General features: G+C 45.5%; 1 protein-coding gene and 1 pseudogene across 1 annotated transcript in view; one reads left to right on the plus strand and one right to left on the minus strand.

The window, feature by feature from the left end:
- GCN1 (GCN1 activator of EIF2AK4) overlaps positions 1 to 20,420 on the minus strand; it is a 65,089-nt gene that overhangs the window by 41,163 nt on the left and 3,506 nt on the right. The window contains exons 2-18 of the mRNA XM_037816606.1: positions 19,524 to 19,626; positions 12,658 to 12,721; positions 11,987 to 12,118; positions 11,445 to 11,553; positions 9,661 to 9,759; positions 9,432 to 9,566; positions 8,505 to 8,573; positions 8,266 to 8,374; positions 7,595 to 7,669; positions 7,200 to 7,328; positions 6,608 to 6,658; positions 6,005 to 6,103; positions 5,582 to 5,755; positions 3,735 to 3,887; positions 2,317 to 2,409; positions 824 to 899; positions 530 to 689 (exon numbers count right to left, since the gene is read on the minus strand). Coding sequence (XP_037672534.1) covers positions 530 to 689; positions 824 to 899; positions 2,317 to 2,409; positions 3,735 to 3,887; positions 5,582 to 5,755; positions 6,005 to 6,103; positions 6,608 to 6,658; positions 7,200 to 7,328; positions 7,595 to 7,669; positions 8,266 to 8,374; positions 8,505 to 8,573; positions 9,432 to 9,566; positions 9,661 to 9,759; positions 11,445 to 11,553; positions 11,987 to 12,118; positions 12,658 to 12,721; positions 19,524 to 19,626 — 1,830 coding nt within the window. The remainder of the gene's footprint in view (positions 1 to 529; positions 690 to 823; positions 900 to 2,316; positions 2,410 to 3,734; positions 3,888 to 5,581; positions 5,756 to 6,004; positions 6,104 to 6,607; positions 6,659 to 7,199; positions 7,329 to 7,594; positions 7,670 to 8,265; positions 8,375 to 8,504; positions 8,574 to 9,431; positions 9,567 to 9,660; positions 9,760 to 11,444; positions 11,554 to 11,986; positions 12,119 to 12,657; positions 12,722 to 19,523; positions 19,627 to 20,420) is intronic.
- LOC119519141 lies at positions 407 to 1,217 on the plus strand (annotated as a pseudogene).

Genomic DNA, 20,420 nt, shown 5'->3' on the forward strand with positions numbered 1-20,420 from the left:
TCACTGCCTGCACTCCTCAAGCAGGCTTACGGGGGGACGGATGCCATTGAAGCATGGCACAAGGAGCTCCGAAATGGGAGTCAGGAGTTTGAGGTCTATTCCTAGTTCCATTTCCCACTGGCTGGGAGACCGTATGCAAGTTATTTCAGTTCCCTGGACCCTGGACAACTCATATGAAATAAGGGTAATAAACCCTGTCTTTAAGAGATATCATGAAAAACCAAGTGAAAGAATGGGTAAAAAAGTGCTTTAAAAATTATAAAGCACATTAAAAAACTAGGGTATTATTCAATTATTCAAGGAAAAAAAAAAGTTGAGCTACATGTCAAAAGGAGCCTCAGAAAAAGAAAAGGAATTATATGAACAAGAGGTCACTGGGGCTCTAGTACAGAGGAGACTATTTCTGACATCACTCAGAATCTGAGTGAGTGAGGACAGTCGAGGAGTGGCCCCACCAAAACCTCAGGGTCTAAGCAGGACCTGCAAAATGGGTCCCAGCGCCTCAGTTCTGGAGCCCAGATGCTCTCACCTTGTGAGAACTGAGGACAGTCTTCAGCTCCTCCAGGAGCCCATATGCCAGCTTAAAGCCCCCAAGAGAGGACAGCAGCTTCCGGACCGTCTGCTGGGCCTGTCTGCGGATGTGCCAGGTCCGGCTGAGGAGCACGGCCACCAGAGCACGGTGGTATTGCCTGCAGACACAGGGCACACAGTCCCTGGGAGGGTCAGGAGCAGGGCCGTCCACAGCCAGCCTTCCTGCCTCCCATACCCCTGCCAGGATTCAACTCATTTGGTCCAAGGGAAGAGGTAAGAGCGCCTCACGTACTGAACTTTGTTGCCTGTGAGTCTGTGCAGGTGGTCAAGGAAAAGTCTCTCTGTCAGCTGCAGCACGGTGCACAGGGCTGAGAGGGGAGAGACAGCAGAAGTATTTTCAAAAAAGGTATGGAGGCCTTTTGAGCAGTAATAACCTCCCCACAGAAACATGCCTCTCACAAAGAGCCTCCTTCCCTCTCCAGGAAAGAGGAAACACAGGGAAGTGCCTGTTGCAGAGCCCCAATTCCTACTTCAGGGATGTGAAATGCCCAGGATGCTATAAAATCACCATGGTCTTTTGCCGTACACAAACCGTAGTTTTGTGTGTTGGGTACTCCACTGCCCACTGCCAGCCTACAGGAGGAGATGCAAGGCTTACAAAAGGATGCTCCTTCAGAAGGAAGTAACATTGGATTAAAAAAAAAAAAAAGAAGAAGATAGACATGTGTGTACATACTCAGGCACACAAACACATATATCCAGAAAGTACTGTAAAGAACTAGAAAATTAATGCCAAAATATAAATGTGATCATTAATGGATATGAAATTAGAGGTCATTTTTATTTCCTTCATTTTGTTTATTAGGCAGATGTGTTTTGGAACAAGGAAAAATACCATGCAGCCCTAAAAAAGAATGAGAAAGCTCTTTATGTACTGACATAGAACAAATTCCAAGTAAAGAAAGTACAGTGTATATGCTAGGCACACTACCATTTGTTAAAAAAAAAAGTAGAGAAGGAATATAAAGAGGCATTTGCTTAGACAGCTACAAAATATCAAGGATACAGAAAAAGCTGATAAAATTGGTTGTCTATGGACAGAAGAACTGGGTAGCTAGAGATCAAAGCAGGAGTAGCATTTTCAGCAGAGACCATCTTGTACCTTTTATATTTGGATTACATGAATGTATTTCCTATTCAAAAACTGAAAGGTTTTAAAAACTCAGGAGCAGCTAACAGTTGCAGCTCATTAATAGGATGTTGTGCTTTGTGAGTCAAAAGGCTTTTCAAGTCACCAATTCGTGGCAGACACCCCACCCCTAGGACAATCTAGATTTTCAAACATGCATTTAAGGATCAACTGTTACTTTTCTGCCAGGAGAGAAACCAGTAGTTTTTTTTTGTCTCCTGCTGGGGAGCAGAGCCTGCCACAACACCGCCAGAGCTTCTTAGCTCCCTCTTAAACACAAGAAAACTTCCGAGACAGCACCAATTAACCAATCAGCTATAATTACAGCTAACCCCACAGCTAACCCCACGGCTCCACAACCATTCCCGCCCCATCTCCACACATCTCCCAATTCCCCCATCTCCGTGGCCTTACACTCCCCCACAGGAATGAATCCGTTCCCCCAACACCCAAGCCGCTGGGCAGACCACTTCTGGTCCAGGTTTCTGCAGAGCTGACTGGTCACAACCACAGGTAGTCAGGGAAGGGTCCCTTCTGCAGACCTGTCAGGGAGACGGGGCCCACCCTCAAGATCACTGACAGGGGTAGTAACTCACCATCCTCTGAGGCCAGGAGCAGGAATTTCTCAGAAGTGAAAATCTGCTTCTTCTCATCCACAATCAGCTGCCAGAAACTGCTCAGTTTGGCCTCTGCAAAAAAACAGAAGGTCACCCCCAACACAGCTCACCATTCCCACCAGGGCTGGCCCCCCTCCATCGCGAAACCACGTGGTCTGGCCTTGTGACAGGATCTGCTCTCCAGCTGGCAGGAATGCTCTCCTAGCAGGGAGGGATGCTTCCTAGGCTCACCCCCCTCACCCAATCTGACAGCTAACAACAGTCCTTCTGAGACCATTTCCTGTACGAAAAGCTTCAGTGGTTCCCCGCTGCCTGCAGGAGCCTAGGACGGCAGCTTCTCATCTGAAATTCCCAGGTACCCCAACCAAGGTGGAATACCTGAGGTTCACACACTGTGGTTTTCACTACTCTTCTCCAACCGGGGCATGCTTCAGACTCACACTGGGCAGTGCTCTTCAGGCTACTGAAATCCCTTGTAGCCTTCAGGGCCCCAGCTCAAATGCTTCTTCCTTCAAGAAGCCTTTCCCAACCCTCACCCCAAACTAAAAGCAATCTCTCCTTCAAAACGGCTCCAATGCCACAGTTTGCCTTAAACTACAGATGCAATTTTGTATCTCCTCTCTCTGATTAGAGAGTAAGCACCCTAAAAGTTGCTGAAGCAAGGTCTTGTTCATCTTTGCATCCTCTCAAGTTAGCCCAGAGCCTTAGCATATGCACAATGGGCACACAAAATATGAAGTGAGGTGAACTCCCTAACCACAGGAATCAGTTCCAGTTATGTTCGTGTGTGGCGAGCAGGAAGGAGGTGAACTGAAGAAAGTCTGGAATACTATGTAGCCACAAAAAAGACTGAGAAAGCTCTTTTTGTTGTACTGATGTGAAATCATTTCTAAGATATGTTCAGTATATTATGTGGCAAACATAGTAAGACTATCCTGCCTGTTGGATTTGATTATGCAGCGACTACCTCTGGACACAAAACTGGTAATAAATACCATTTTGGGGAGGGGGGACAGAGTGGATAGAAGACAGGACTGAGGGGAAGTTCTTATATCATACCCTTTTGTACCTTTCAAGTTTTGTACCTTAATTGGCATACCCAGTTAAAAAGAAAAGCCCTGCTACTGAACCCAGTCAGCCTGGGCATCTCCAGGCCCACATCCCCAGGTCACTGGAGCCAGAGGGTGAAAGAGGACAGTGGCAGAGTTCCCTGGTTCATTCCCAGGCTCAGTGCAACCCTGAGGCTCATCCCTGCAGACTGGGCAAGCAGCCCCAGGGCCAGCCCAGTGGGCTAAGTGGCCAAGCTGACCTGTAAAATCCTAAACATCAGGACACTCATCCCAAGGACTCGGAGAGGCCCTTGTCTACTACCGTCCTGGACATGTCTGGGCTCTTACCAGCCTGTGAGTCAGCTGCTGACAGCTTTGAGAGCAGCAAGGCTGCGGCAACCCCTTCGGTGACTGTGGGAACCTGAGTGCTCTGGGCGGCTGCCTTCTCCACTGTCTGGATGAGCAATGGCAGCAAGTCCAGGGCCTGCAATAGTGTGTCACCTGAGGAGAGAGGACAAGAACTCACTAAATCAGCCAGATCCGGGGTGTGTGTGTGTGTGTGTGTGTGTGTGTGTGTGTGTGAGAGAGAGAGACAAGATTACTAAGAAAGAAGTCAGTCACCCACGTCTGAACTGGCTGACTAAAACCTTCCCATTAATTTGTCAAAGAGCTCACACAAAGAAGTGGAATCTGAATCTGGGGCTTAAATCAAACTCTATAACCAGAAAATTAGAGCTAGAAGGATCCATGAAATCAAATAGTTCAGCTCTTCACTTGACAGATGAGGAAACAGACCAAAGAGGTTAAGTGAGCTGCTCAAGGTCACATGACTGGTGAGGCCAAACTAGACCACCCTTCCACCTACCAACCCCTCTCTGGTACTCTTCCCCCACAACAGACAGCCTCCAAACCCTAGTTCCAAGGCCAGAGGCCATCTGCTAACCCATGAACTAAGCCCAGTAAGGGAACAAAAAAACAAAAACAAGTTAAAATTATAGCTAAACCCATGTTTTAACTACTAAATAGGTTCATCAAAACATTTTCACAAGGAAACCAGTATTTTGTTTAGACTATGTCTTGGATTTCAATCCAAGCAATGCTTTTACAATCAGTGAAAAGCACCAACTCAAGCTGAAGTGACTAGATTAAACCAAATCTTTGCTATCTAGGAACTCAACTGAGAATCACTGAAGACACAAATTAACGTGAGTACACAGACTTGTTTTTAAACCAAGATGTGAGTTCACTACATCCTTAAGGCAGCTGACTCTGTGGTTAACTGTACATTTCCACCCACAGGGAATCTATGATTTCAATGTGTGGCTTTTTGTAAACTCCACCAACCACTGCACAATGATGAACTACAGCTTTGAACTTGGAGATGTTTCACAAAAAGATTTATTGTTCTCCACTCAGTGCAAAAATCTCCTCTGTTCATATTCCTGTTCTATAATCAGTTAAAAAAATATATACATGGATATAAAGTACAACAGATAAGACAAGACACATTTCATGTGGAAGGCTGTCCTCTCTCTAATGGAGGCTCTGGAATCCCTTAAACAGTTTTTTAAACACAGATCATCATAAACCTGAACCTTTCTAAAAAGGTTTAAAACATTTACCCCACAGGTAGAAATCATTAATAGAGATTTTTAGCTTAGAAATCAAGCTCCTACATGATTTTCAAAGTTTCCCCCAGCTCTGTTTGGGAAGGCAGTGGATACCCATGCCCAAATGACTAGGTTTGCTGGCACTGTAGCAAAGGCAGTGTTTTGTTGTGTTTTTTGTTTTTTTTTTAACTTTTTATTTTGAAAAAATTTTCAGCGGTCGTTTTCAATAACAAAGTTTGTATGAAGTTGGACCTTTTAAGTCAGTGTTACCAGAATCATTTCTCCATGATTTCAGATAATAGAGTGATAATGTAGTGATGTGGGAATGCAGTTCTGCAGCTTCTTGAATAAAGGTTTATGCTTTGAAGGTTGGATAATGGGGAGAAGCCAGAAGTGGATGTGAAGATCAGGCTCTGATTCCAGGCTTTATGAGTGACTAACTCCCAAAGCTCCCAGAGGCCCAGAAGGAAATGATGCAAAACAAGGTGAACCAAAAGGAGAAAAATCTGGAACCATGATGATGCCTGAAGGCTCAATCATTTTTGTGGGGAGATCCTGGATACCGGCCCCCGGCAGGCATCTTACCTCGGAAGGAAGCCAACATGCACTGCAGGTAGGCGTGCCTCACTGCGGAGGTGGAGGTTTTAAGGCTGAAAGCTTTCTTAAACCACTCAGTGAGCTTCTTGGGCACTTCTGTGGTGAACCGGTTACACCAGAGAGCCAGGACAGAGACAGCATGTACCAAGGTGCCTTCGTGAACTAGGGCGAGAGGCAGAAATCCTGTCAGTTCAAGGTCTTATAACCGAGACAAATCACTGCAAGCAGCTCAAAAAAGCAAATGGGAGCTCCAGAGAAAGGAAGCAGCGATGCTTCTAACAATTCCCAGTCCCTGCTCTCTGGGGGAAGCCTGCCTTCAGAGGGGCTGATGGAAGGCTCTGACTATGAGACCTTTCTTTATGGTCAAGGATGAAGTTCAATCTGCATGCTCATCATGCTGCAAAGAATTACCTTCTTGCTGGAGGAAAGGGATGAAGAGCTCAGCCACGGTCCCATTCAGGACTTGACTGGAAGGCCCAGCCACCAGGTGATGACTCACACTGCCGATCCCTGAAAGACAAGAGTCTCTGCTCAGTCCCTCATTCATGCAACACCAGAAACCTGTGCTTTCTCCTGCCACTGCCCACCTCCTCACACTGAGCTGATGGGCCACGGTCATGGGCTGCTTTTGGGGCCCCCAGAAGCCATACCTCTCCTCTGGCCATTACTGACCCTCCCTCAATCCCCTCTCCAAACATCCTGCCTTTTGTAGAAGCCAGACTTCCCCCTGGACTTGAACAGGTCCCTCTTGCTGGGCAGTGGGACAGTGGGATTCTGGGGACCAGGGTGGGATGTCCAGGATTGTCAGAGGATTCAAGATCTATGAAAGACTCAACTTCTCCAATGGTTACATTAAACCCAATCTAGTGAGTAGGGTTCTGGGGACCAGGTGGGATGTCCAAGACTGTCAGAGGGTTCAATTACAGAAAGATTCATCTTTTCTAATGGTTATGTTAAACTTCATCTAGTACCAGACTGCATTTTCTCCTCCCTACCCACAGGGAAATTCTGTACCTGAGAGTACACTGATCTTCTGGGCTATAATAGTTAGTTTTCCCTCTGAGCCTGCGAGGAGAGACAGCAAAGATCCAAATTCACATTTATATTTCCCAAGGGAATGAATGATGTAGTCACAAGTGTGACATCAAGACAGTTTCTTAACTACTCAGAAGTAGCCTGTGTGAAGCTTGGTTTCAAATATCCTTTACTAGCCTTTTGGTTTTTTGACTAAAAAAAGTAACAAGTTCTCATAGAAAATTTGGGCAACAAAAAATATATATAAAGAAAAACATTGAAAAAAATCACCCATATCCCACTACCCAAAGATATTATTAACATTTAGTGTGTATTTCCCTCTAGTTTTTTCTGCCATGCATATAAAGACGTACATACTTAAAGACAAAACACGAGGTCACAGTGCCCACAACCTCCTGCACACGCTTCTGTTGACTTCTCATAGTCACATTATACTGTGAGCATCTTCCCGGCCACGCAGAAATTCCACCAACAAACTTGGAGCACCGTGTTCCAGTCCAGACCTCGGTGTTCAGGAGAACACTGGAGGCTGCACCTCAGCCAACTGCCACGGCCAGAAAGGTTTGCTCACCTCCGAGGATGGCAAACAGGTGCCTGGTCAGGGCTTCCATCGCCGAGGAGTCACTGCATTGGTGGGCCAGGTTGCGCAGGGCCAGCACGGCTTCGTCCATCAGGCGGGGACTGTTGGATTTCAGCTGACCTGGGCACACAGAGGGCCACTGCTCAGCGGCAGCTCAACAACTGAGGACTCAGACTTCCATCTTCGTCTTTTCCATGGTCCCAATTCTTTTTAAGTGCTCTCATTAGACATGGCCTCAAGAAAGAAACTATGCAAATGTAGTTTAGGTTCAAGCCTTATTTCTAACCTGAGCAGACCCCCTACCCAGGTGCTTTTTCGACAACCAGGACAAATATAACCAAAGCCCAAGTGCACTTCTCAGGGCTGGAGAGGGTCAGGATACTCACTAGCCAGTCCTTTCACAATGTCCAGGGCATACTGACTGAGATCGAGAGTCACTGATGCCAGCAGACTGGAGATAGCTAAGGAGGGAGGGGCAGAAAGTAGTGACCACATCAGCTTCAAGTATAAAAACTCATTTTTGCCTTACTCCCCAGCAAATGCCATCAGGCCTAATGTCTAGCCACATGGAACCATGACTACTCTTCATCTCTATGAGGCCACATGAGTTGTCACACTTTTGTCCCAAAGCTCTGCCAAAAAACTGTCTACTGCCTCGCCCCCATCAACAACAAAAATGACCCTCCAACATTCACCTATACCTTTCGCAAAGATAAACAGAGACCCAAAACTGCGTACCCTGTGGTTTCAAATGCCACCTCCACAGCAAGTTCAAACTGTCTAGAGAAGAGGTTCTTCACCTGAATGGTCTCCAGAAGTTTCTTGGACCCCTAAAACTGTATGCAATATTCTAAGTAGATACACTTTAGTGCGTTCTTCTAGCAAGAGGGTCCAACATACTATCAAAAGGCTTCCTGATCTCTCGCAAGGTCCCCATGAGATAAAAAGATCTAGTGAATACATTCCCCCAACCACCGCTTCCTGCTGCCAAGTTTCAGGGATGCAGCTCCTCAGGCAACTCATCTCCCTCCTACCATCCTGTTTGGCAGCAACCTACTTTCAATAACATTCTCTGGACTCCTCAGTAAGGACTTCTGTATGGTGGGAAGTACCAGATCCTTAAATTCCGAGTGGGACATGTATCGGAGCAGAGGGGCACAGCTATCCTACAAAGAGAAAGGAGTCAGGCATCCAGCCCTCACAGGAACAGACCAAGAATAAAGGACAGTCCCCAAACCACAAAATTTAAAGTAGGACTTAGCTTGTCCAGGCGAGTAAAGTCCACCTGTCACTCACCAATAGATACTTCTGAGGCTTTACTTTGCTCATCAGAATGTTCTTCGTATAAAAATCCAGCAGGGCACTCTACAGAACACAAAGACCTGGTTAGATCCTGTTATTCTGAAGTTATCCGATCACTGGCCTAAGAGATCCATCTTGAGAGAATGCCTCCAAATAATACAAGTCAACACCTCAAACTTCATAGTGTCAAGTATAGAGTTCCCACCGATCATGCCAATCTCCATTTAAAAGCCTTCCATGGCTCTCTCCCACTCCTAGGATAAATACCCTGGCCCAACTCCTCAGGATCTGCCTGCTCCCTGACCAGTTGCATCTCACAGTTTCCTTACCTGCTCACACCAGCCACGCCAACCCCACCCACCTGCCTCCTCTACATTCCTCCCCTCGTGCTGCTTTCTCTGCCTGAAATGCTCTTCTCTCACCTCCTCTCCTTGCCAACTCCTATTTGCCCTTAAGCTTCCTTCATTAGAGACGGGTTCTGTGACACACAGTCTAAACCAGGTCCTCCTGCTTCAGAGTATCACAGCTTCCTGCACTTTTCCTTTGTAGCACTATCGCAGATATAAGTAATTAATGAGGTGACCCTTCCTCAGACTCTGTCCCACAGGAGCAGGGATCCTCTCTCCCTTGCTCACAGCTGCTTCCCCAACGCCTAGCACAGTGCTTGGGATGTCATAGCTGCTTAACTGGGGGTGAATGAATGACTGCAGGAAAAAGCATACTATCAATCAATAACTCTGCCCGGTTTCAACCCAAGCCAGAGCTGGAAGGAAAACTTCCCAAATCCTTGAAGTTCATGTATCACGGCAAAAGTCAAGGGTCTTAACCCACATCTCATGTGAAAAAAACAAGTTTCAGATAAGGCCAGCAGCTGGGACCAAAAGGGCAAAATGAGCTCCCACTCCTCCCCTGTGTGCTCACCTTGTGTCGGCTGACCACGTCCATCTCCTTGTGGCTCGTGCAGAACTGCACCAGCAGCCCCAGCATGCCTGCAAAGTTCTGGTTGGGTTCTAGGCTGAGAATGGCTGACAAGTACTGCTCTACCAGCCCAGGAGTCTGAAGAGAAAAGTTCAAAGCAAGTGTATCAGACAGCAGTGGAGGGCAGGGTTCAGAGCAGCAATGCCCCCCAACACCTCCTGGCTCCCGTCACCTCTTTCCACAGTTTGGTGAGCTTCTTCACCGCACCATCCACAGCATGCTTGTGGGAGCCGCCCAGGACCTCCAGCAGGAGCAGGCACTGCACCTCCACCTGCCAGGACCAGGAAGGGTTCAGGTGGCCCTCTCACAGCTTGCCCAAGACCTTCCGGAATCTGTTTCATCTCAACTGGGCCTCTCCCACTCAAGGTTGGCCAGATCCTCTTCCCTCCATCCCCCATACTTAGTCCTGTCCTTTAATTACATCCATTCACTCAAGCGTTTATTTAATAAGTATTTGTTGAGCACCAACTATGAGTCAGACAATGAAGACACATGGGAAACAAGGCAGACACTGTCCCTGCTTTCAAGAACCTTATAGTATAAAAGGAGAAAAACATATCAAACAATTAAAAACGCAAATGAGTATATAATTTCAGCAAGGTACGTGCCAGGCAGGAAAAGCCCAAGCATCCTGTTTCATATACTTCATTATCTTCCTTGATGTTTTCCTTCATTAATTCCAAAAATACCAACTAAATACTGACTGAATGGCAGGCACCGTGCTAGGTCTGTGGATACGGAAGTGAAGATCAACATGGTGAGCTTGGCATTCACAGAGCTCATCGTCCAAAGTGGGGCGCACACAGAGTGGAGCATATAGGAGGGTCTCAATTAGGCACATGGTAGGGGCTCAATCAATAACCTCAAATAATGTCCCAGGTCACTGGCGAGCAGTGTGAATGGCCACCCTGAGATTGCCCATGATGATCTATCACATAAGGGAGTCCAGGTGAGACCAGCTCATATCAATTCCAGCACATCCACTACCAGTGAGGTTTCAATGTTCTCACCCATCAACTGCTGACGGCCACTCTGTGGTCATCCCCAAGTGTACTGGAAACACTCCCAGGGACTAAGCATCCATCAGGCTAATGTAGGGAGAGCTACTTCAGGTTTTCTAATGCTGCTCCTGTCATTTACACCTATATGCACAGCACACTATAGATAGTAAAGTCTTTCCACACCTTATCTGAGCCCATCTTCATGACAACTCTTTGAGGTGGATTCCTGGGCAGAACTTTCCCCATTTTGTAGATGAGGAAACAGACTCAGAAGTTAAATGACTTGGCCAAATCTCTAAGGAATATGGAATCAGATCCACACCAAGATCCTCAGATTCCTATGCTAAAGGCCTTTTCACTAAACCCTAAGACCATTCCCCCTGACCTCTACACCAAGCACATCTTTAAAGGGACCTCCAAATTTGGCCTAGTAGGTCATCTCTGGTCAGCAGACATATGGAAAGAAAAAGCAGGGACTGTGGAAGGAACAAGCATAGAATAGGAAGAGAGAATTTAAGGACAAAAACACACGTTAAGAATTCCATTCCACTGGCCAGTTCGACACCAAACTCCAAACAAAGGAAGAATGTTGGCCAGAAAAAAAAAAAAACCGAGATGATTTACACTACAGTTTCTTCTGGTTTACTTTCTTTTGGCCACCTTCCGCACTATGATGTGTCATATTTTTCACATGCCACGAAGGCAGGGACGTGTTTCTCCTGTTCATCACTATTTTCCTTGGCCTAGCTCCAGGCCTGGCACATAGAAGACTCTCAAAATATTTAATAAATCAATCAATGTTATGTTGCACAGATGCCTACCCACCACACACTCCATGACAATGCCTTATCACCTGATACCTAGAAGAGCACTTGGCACAGAGAAGGTGTTTAAACATGAGCTGAAATGACTGCAAAAAGCTGACCTCACCAACCCAAAGACCCAGGGAACCTACCAGTTTGTTCCAGAGGTCTCCTTGCCTCTTGGTTCTTGCGGGAAAGACAATGCGCACCAACAGGCAGGTCCAGGACAGGGCCAGCAAGGCGGCCGAGCCACTGCTCTTACTGTGGGGAGAGCAGGAGTGAACGCAGAGCAGCCACCCTCCAGCCTGAGGACTACTGCTCACTGCAAAGCCCCGCCTGGTGTGTTGGACCTGCCTTGGACCTAAAATCGGGAAGAATCTGAAACCAGTTTCCCACAATTTATCTGGGACAATTCAGGACAAGGAGTTAAGCCCTTATCAGCAAACTCCCATCTCTTAGCACCACTAACTATAAAAGATAAAAATACAGGTTCCCCATTCAGTGCCCTTTGGACATTTGCTTCCAACGGGAAAAGTCCCATTCCTCAGAAAAGTGGTTTTCTCCAGAGGCAGCTAGCTACAGTTGCAAAAGAGATCCACGTGCTCATCCCCTACTCAGTTTGGCTCATCTGGCACTGGCTCCTCTTGAGTGGGACCCCACAAATCCCCAGTGGGCCAAAACCTTCACCTCATACCTGGGAACACCTGCTTTGGAGCCAATGCCTGAAGACTGCAGAGACTGCAGAAGGTTCTTGGCAGTGGCTTCTGGCTGGGCCTCTGCCAACTGCTGGATCGCTGCCTGCAGGGCCCTGCGGGAAGCTGCATCTCTAGAGAGAGGAAAGAAAGGGAAAGGTGAACATGTGGACTCGGGGTGGAGGGTTGGGGGCAAGGCTGCTTGAGCTAAGTACTCGGCTTTCCCAGAAAAAACTTATCACACTGTACTCCAATGGATCACTGATGAGATTAGGAAACGAACCAGAAAAATCCATCTCCTCTCAGAATTCTGGAAGTAGCTGATAAGAGCAAATGAGTCATTGAGTCTGTACGGACAGCAGCTACATGTTCCAACTAGGCCAAGTGCTTTTAATGATAACGTGCATGCATTGAGCACTCATGGTGGAGAGGCACTGTTCTAGGCACTTTATACTTATTAACCTCCACCCTGTGAGGTAGCTAAAAGCATCATCCTCATTCTGCAGATGAGAAAACTGAGGACCAGAGAGGTTAAGTAACTTGCCCAGGACCCAAGAGGATGTGATACAGCCCAGATTCAGGTCCAGGCAGTCTGGCCCCAAAGACCCACTGCCCTAGTCTGCCTCTCTGTAGAAAGTGATCAGACACTGGGCCTTTCTTTGGTGGGATGCACCTGTATCGATGCAGAGTCAAGCAGAACAACTTGCAGAGTCCTTTCACCGCTCCCTCGGGCAGATCTGAAACCAAGGACAACAAAGAGATTAGCCAATAAAAACTACACTCTGAGTACCTGCTTGGGCCAGGCACTCTGCCAGGCATGATCTCTGCCCCCTGGACACTCCCACATGTTTGAAATAGAATTGGCAGGAAGAAAAAGCAACAAAAGAACAAGGCTCTAGGAAAATGCCAGGTATAGATAAAGCTCTCAGGTAAACACCTGTTTAATGAATGAAACAAAGGCAGTATCAGTGGCCTCAAAATGAGAAGTGCTATCAAGGGAGTTTTGGGGTGCTGGTACTATGCTGCTTCCTGAGCTGGGTGCTGATTAGATGGGTATGTTTAGTTTGCAACAACTCAGCAAGCTGTTTGCATGTGATATGTGTGCTTTTCTTTATGTGTATTCTAGTGAAAAGTTTGAAAAATAGGACAGCCATACCTCAGAGATATTGAGGGTTCAGTTCCAGACCATCACAGTAAAGTGAGTATTGTAATAAAGCAAGTCACACAAATTTTTTGGTTTCCCAGTGCATGTAAAAGTTATGTTTACACTATACTGTACTCTATTAAATATGCAATAACATTATATCTTAAAAAACAATGTGGCTACAACCAAGAGGGACACTTTGCAGAATGCATAGGAACTGAGAGAGGAGCTGCAGATGACAGTTTGAAGACGGCCGTTGAAAGCAGACTCTTGATCCGGAGAACTAAGAGAGGACAAACACCCAACAGCAACTGAGAGTGACATTTTGAAGAGGAGCTGCGGCCTAGAGGAACATCCTGGCAGAAAGCCATTTTGAAGCCAGAACTTTGGAGCAGATGCCAGCCACATGCCTTCCCAGCTAACAGAGGTTTTCCAGACGTCACTGGCCATCTTCCAGTGAAGAATTAGCATACGGACTTGACATGTAATTTATGGTTTAAGTATTCTTCACACTTCTTGGATTCTGTGGCACCATTTACAGAGTTTGACACTCACAGGCATCAGTGACTACTCAGAAAAGTTCCGTTGTGGAAAACAAGACTTGAAAATGAAAAGCATTTTTTGGAGTCTTTGGCTTTCTATACCATACTTTTAAAGATTGGATAAAAATTGACAATGAAAATGTTCACCTATCTCCAAACAGAACATAAGTGGTAATTTCCAGAAAGCAGATTTCTTCCATCACGCCTCTTGGTCTACTGAGCTTATTCAACATGTGACTGCAAACACAGCAACACCATCAGCAGGACAGACATGAGTGCTTGTCTTGGGAATGGGGTGTTGTATAATGTGATAATTTATTTCCACTGACATTGCTTATTCTTATCTATTAAAGCCCAATGCTACACCTTTAAAAAAAAAAAAAGTACATCCCTTAATTAAAAGTACTTTATTGCTAAAAATTGCTAACCATCCTCTGAGCCTTCAGCAAGTCGTAATTTTTTTGCTGGTGGAGGGTCTTGACTCCATGTCGACGGCTGCTGACAAACCAGGGTGGCGGTTGCTGAAGCTTGGGGTGGCTGCGGCAATTTCTTAAAATAACCCAGATCCATCAAAGGAATCACTATCTATGGCAACTACAGGCATACAAAATGTATTTCTTCAATAATAAGACTTGAAAGCCAAAATTACTCCTTGATCCATGGCTGCAGAATGATGTTGTGTTAGCAGGCACAAAAACAACATTCATCCCATTTTACATCACCATCAGAGTTCTTGAATGACAAGGTGCGTTTTCAATGAGCAGTCGTATTTTAAAAGGAATCTTCTTTTCTGAGCAGTAGGTCTCAACAGTGGCGTAAAATATTCAGTAAACCATGTTGAAAACAGATGTGCTGTCATACAGGTTATGTTGTTCCATTTACAGAGCACAGGCAGAATAGATTAAGCATAATTTTATCTTAGGGGTCCTAGGGTTTTTAGAATAGTAAATGAGCATTGGCTTCAACTTAAAGTCACCAGCTGCTTTTGCCCCTAAAGAGAGAGTCAGCCTGTCCTTTGAAGCCAGGCACTGACTTCTCCTCTCTAGCTATGGGAGTCCTAGAGATGTCACCTTCTTCCAATATAAGGCTGTTTCGTCCACAGTGACAATCCGTTGCTTAGTGTAGCCACTTTCAACAATAATCTTGGCTAGATCTTCTGGATAATTTGCTGCAGCTTCTACATCAGCACTTGCTGCTTTACCTTGCACTTCTATGTTACAGAGATGGCTTCTTTCCTTAAACCTCATGAACCAATCTCTGCTAGCTTCGAACTTTTCTTCTGCAGCCTCCTCACCTCTCTCAGTCTTCAAAGAATTGAAGAGTTAGAGCCTTGCTCTGGATTAGGCTTTGGTTTAAGGGAATGTTGTGGCTGGTTTGCTCTTCTATCCAGAACACTAAAACTTTCTCCATATCAGCGATAACGCTATTTTGCTTTCACTGGAGTAGCACTTCTAATTTTCCGCAAGAACTTTTCCTTTGCATTCATAACTTGGCTAACTGGCAAAAGAGGCCTAGCTTTTGGCCTATATCTAGGCCTCTTGCTTAATCATTTTTAGCTTTCGATTTAAAGTGAGATACATGTGTCTCTTCCTTTCACTTAACACTTAGAGATCACTGGGGTTACTAATTGGCCTGATTTCAATATTGCTGTGACTTAGGGATAGGGATGTCTGAGGAAAGGGAAAGAGACAGGGTAAAGGCCAGTTGGTGGAGCAGTCAAAACATACACAACATTTATTGATTAAGCTCTCTGTCTTATATGGGTGTGGTTCATGCCACCCCAAAACAATTACAAAAGTAACATCAAAGATTACTGATCACAGATCACCATAAGACACAATAATGAAAAAATCTGAAATATTGCGACAATTACCAAAAATGTGACACAACGACAACGAAGTGAGCACATGCTGTTGGAAAAATGGCACCAATAGACTTGCCACAAACCTTCCATCTGTAAAAAACACAGTACCTGTGAAGTGCAATAAAAAGGTATGCCTGGGAATGGAGAACATCTTGACCAAAAGGGGGATGTGAAAGGAAATGAAATAAGCTTCAGTGGCAGAGAGATTCCAAAAGGAGCTGAGAGGTCACTCTGGTGGGCACTCTTATGCACAACAAAGACAACCCTTTTTAGGTTCTAATGAATTGGAACAACTAGCAGTAAATACCTGAAACTATCAAACTACAACCCAGAACCCTTGAATCCGGAAGATGATTGTATAACAACGTAGCTTATGAGCGGTGACAATGTGATTGGGAAAGCCATATGGACCACACTCCCCTTTGTCCAGTGTATGGATGGATGAGTACAAAAATGGGGGAGAGAAAAAAAAAAACAAAAAAACACCCAGTGTTCTTTTTTACTTTAATTTTTCTTTTTCACTTTAATTTTTATTCCTATTATTTGTGTGTGTATGGTAATAGAAATGTTCATAAATTAATTCTGATGATGAATGCACAACTATATGGTGAACAATTTTGTTCATATTGTGAACAACTGAATGTACACTTTGTATGACTGCATGGTATGTGAATATATCTATACATCTCAATAAAATTTAATTAAAAAAAAGGTATGCCTGTACAAAAGTTAAAAATTAAAATATTGCAAGGAATCAGAAAAAGGAAATAGCAGTTGTAACTGCAGTGGTTTCTGAAGATTTTAAGGAGACAAGAGCTTGACCTGACAGGTTAGTACGGATGGAAAAATGGAAAGAGAGGAAGGACATGTTGGGTGGTGGTAACAGAGTGAGCAAAAGTACAGGGGTAAGAATGCACTGTGCTTATTCAAGACACCCAAGAAGGAAGAAGAGGAGGAACACCCAATGCTTAGTGCTCACAAGGTGCCAGGCCCTGACCTAACGCATTTACACACATCAACTCACTGAATCCCCATGAGGCAGGTAGTGTTAGCGACCCCATTCGAAGATGAAGAAACCAAGACACATCAATCCAGCAGGACAGCCAGAGTGCAACTCAAACTTTGGTTGAACAACAGTGCTCAATAATGTTGGAAAGCCAACCTGTGACAGGTTCTGCATTCCAGCCTGAAGCCTTCAGGTGAAAGGGAAGGGGAAATTTAAATCACAGTTTAAGAGACAGACCAATATGGGAGACCCCTTAGAGCAGGGGAGCCACGCTGGGCTTGCAGAGGTGATCAAATGATGGAGGGAAAATGAATTTGGCAGCCAGGAAAAAGGGCCCAGGTCCCCAAGGCTGCTGAGCACTATTATCAGTCCATCTGATTTGGGCTATTTCAGTAACTGAGGAAAAGTGCAACTCGGGTCACAAACAGGTTGTAGTGAAGACAGTAGTAATGTGCCCATTTGAATATATTATGTCCCCCAAAACGCCATTATCTTTGATGTAATCTTGTGTGGGCAGACATAGCAGTGTTGATTAGATTGTAATTCTTTGAGTGTTTCCATGGAGATGCACCCCCCCCAACTGTGGGTGATGACGTTGATTGGATAGTTTCCGTGGAGGTATGGCCCTGCCCATTCAGCATGGGCCTTGATGAGTTTACTGGAGCACTATATAAGCTCAGACAGAAGGAGCAAGCTGGCTACAGCCAAGGAGGACACTTTGAAGAATGCACATAAGCTGAGAGAGTAGCTGCAGATGAGAGACAGCTTGAAGACAGCTGTTGAAAGCAGACTTTTGCTCCAGAGAAGCAAAGAGAGGACAAACGCCCCAAGAGCAACTGAGAGTGACATTTTTGAGGAACTGCAGCTAGAGAGGAACGTCCTGGAAAAAAGCCATTTTGAACCCAGAACTTTGGAGCAGGTGCCAGCCACGTGCCTTCCCAGCTAACAGAGGTTTTCCGGACGCCATTGGCCATCCTCCAGTGAAGGTACCTGATTGCTGACGTGTTACCTTGAACACTTTATGGCCTTAAGACTGTAACTGTGTAACCAAATAAACCCCCTTTTATAAAAGCCAATCCATCTCTGGAGTTTTGCATTCTGGCAGCATTAGCAAACTAGAACAAGTGATAATAACTGCAAGATGACCACAGCCAGGCACTGTGTTCGGCACCATGCATGCATGTTCTCATTCACTCCTCATGCCAACCCTGTGAGGGAGGTACTACCGATTGCCCCATGTTCAAAGGAAGCAGACTCAGAAATGTCATGTAGCTTAAACCAGGTCACACGGCCTATAAGTGGCAGAGCCATGGCTAAAATTCAGGGCCCATCTGACCCCAGAGCCAAGCCCTTCATCACTGACTACTGCACCAAAGGGCTCTGACTGGAAAAATCAGGCACAGGAGACACAGCATCAGTGAGTCTCAGCATTCGAGCAGATGGACGCAGGGCTGAGGAGGGCACCAGGATGGCCTCAGAGGCCTCGGGGCCAGGCTGGGCTGAGCCACGCTGACCAACTGCACCCAGGGTTAGGCAGCCCTGAGAAAGTCCTCAAACTCTGCAGCCTGGCTCACCCACCTTTGCTTACTTGGCTTGGCTATCTTCTGCTCTCACAAAATGAAAGACCAGAATAATCTTTGCTGTGCAATGGCCCCTCCCTAGACTCAGAAAATTCGAAAGTTGAGAACTAACGATTTCACGCAAGGAGTAAACTTGCATGTACAGGCTACTGAGCACCATATAAATGCAATTCACCCTGAACTGTAGAATTTCATGGCCACTGAAGAGTAAAATCATCCTAAAAAGGTCCTAAGTAAACTTCACCCACCCTCCATAAAAAAGGGAAAAAAGTAATATTGCCTTCAGCAGTTTGACAGCAGGCAGTCAGATTATTAGGGATCAGAAGGTGTGAGAAGCAGTATCTTGTCTATCTGGATTCAGGCCAGCAGCCTTTTCTAACTAGACCCCTGCTGACAACCTGAGCAGAAAGACCTTTGAGCACACCATAAATCTCACACAAAAAAGCACTAATACATAGGAGAAGCTCACAAACAGCAATTTACTTAATTTACACACAACTTTAACAAGCTTGGGTCGGTTTCCCAGACATCAGTAGAGCTGAAGCAGCTAATTAGAACTTGGGTGAAAAAGGTAGGGTCTCTATCATTAAGAAGTGAACACGGACAAAAGGGAGAGATAACTATATAGCCAGGGTTTTCAAATTCTAGCACACATCAGAATCACAAAGAGGGTTTGTTAAAACAGATGTTGGGCTCCTCCCCCCAGGGTTTCTGAATCTGAGTTTCTGAGATGGAGCCGAGACCTTGCATCTCTAACTCTGAGGTGAGGCTGCTCTGCTGGTCTGGGGACTCTGCTTTGGGAACCAATGCTGTATGGTAAAAACACGCATACCAAAAGGAAACTCAAAAAACTAATCTGGATTTACTGACGGTAGGCAAAATAGTCTTCTTTGCCCAGATAGGTCATAGGACTCTCGAGAGCAAGTATTCCCCAAACCATTAGCAGGTATTCAACAACAACAAAAATCCAAGGGAAACACTGGAAACAAAGCTTAACAAAGTTAAAACACCTTCCTGGAGAGCACTGTGACTCTGCAAAAGGCAATGAGAAAATGTGGCATCTCCCATGGAACACAGATTGGGAAAAACGGTGCCCCAAGTCATAAGGAAAATGTTTTTACATCCAGTAAATTACCCACGAGAGACTGTTGGTATCATTTAGAAATATTTCCAACCAAAATAGTTAAAACTATAAAAAGCTTTGGCACCTAAATGGATAAACTCTCTACTATTGCAACTAATCTTGAGAAATGAGGTTTCAATGTACATTATAAGAAGTACAGAAAGTGAAGACAGAAGTTGCTGCAGGAAGGGGAAAAAAAAAAGGCCAACATACAAAACAGAGAGCACAATTTACATTGAAATGGAACAGTCTCCAGGTTATACGGATGGAAAATAAATACCTTTTCCAGCAACACATTTCCCCAGTTCACTAAGGATTTCTCTCCGTTCCTTCACACTGGCTGTTGTCACCTTCCCCGCAAAACGCTTGAGTGTCTCGGAAACCTGTGAAGGCCAAGTCCACAAAGAAAGTTTCACCAGTGAGACAACAAAATAATGAGTGTGTGCGTGTGTGTATTGGAGAGGAGGAGGGCAGAATTCAGTGCAGATCTCTCCAACCCAGGGTTTCTCAACCTCAGCACTACTGATATTTCAGGCCCCATAATCCTTATTATGGGGCCTCTCCTGTGCATTGCAGGATGTGGAGCAGCACCCCTGACCTCTCCCTACTAGAAGCCAGCAGCACAGCTGCCCACCCACCCCGACTCAGTTGCGAAACCAAAATTGTCTCCAGACATTGCCCAATGTACCCTGGAGGGCAAACAGCCCTTGGCTGAGAACCAGTTTTATAACCTAACCAGTCAACCAGTCAATATACCTTATTTAAACTTGGGCAATGAGAGGCAAGGCCAACGACAACAAACTCAGGACAAAATATTGTCAGAATTATCCAAAACCTAGTGAGAGGCTGCTAAGTGGAGGCACCCTTTTAATCAGCTCACTTTAACCTTCCACAAGGGAATGTCAGTGTCCTGGCATGTCACTCAGGGAGCAAGTATAGTGGCTAAAAGGCCAAAAGATGAAGAGACTGAATCCAGCTCTGCCTCTTACGAGCTGCGGAAACTCAGTCAAATTATTTCACTGCCTGGGGTTTCAGTTTCCTCACCTCACAATGCAGATACCACCACCTACCTACCTTATATTACTCTCATGGAGATGCGATGAGAGAATGTATGTAGAGCATTTACTCTCATCCTAAGCACAAAGTCAGCTACCACTACCAGCAAGCCTCCGCGGTA

The sequence above is a fragment of the Choloepus didactylus genome, chromosome 23, assembly GCF_015220235.1.
Source record: "Choloepus didactylus isolate mChoDid1 chromosome 23, mChoDid1.pri, whole genome shotgun sequence".
NCBI classification, from domain to species: Eukaryota; Metazoa; Chordata; class Mammalia; order Pilosa; family Megalonychidae; genus Choloepus; species Choloepus didactylus.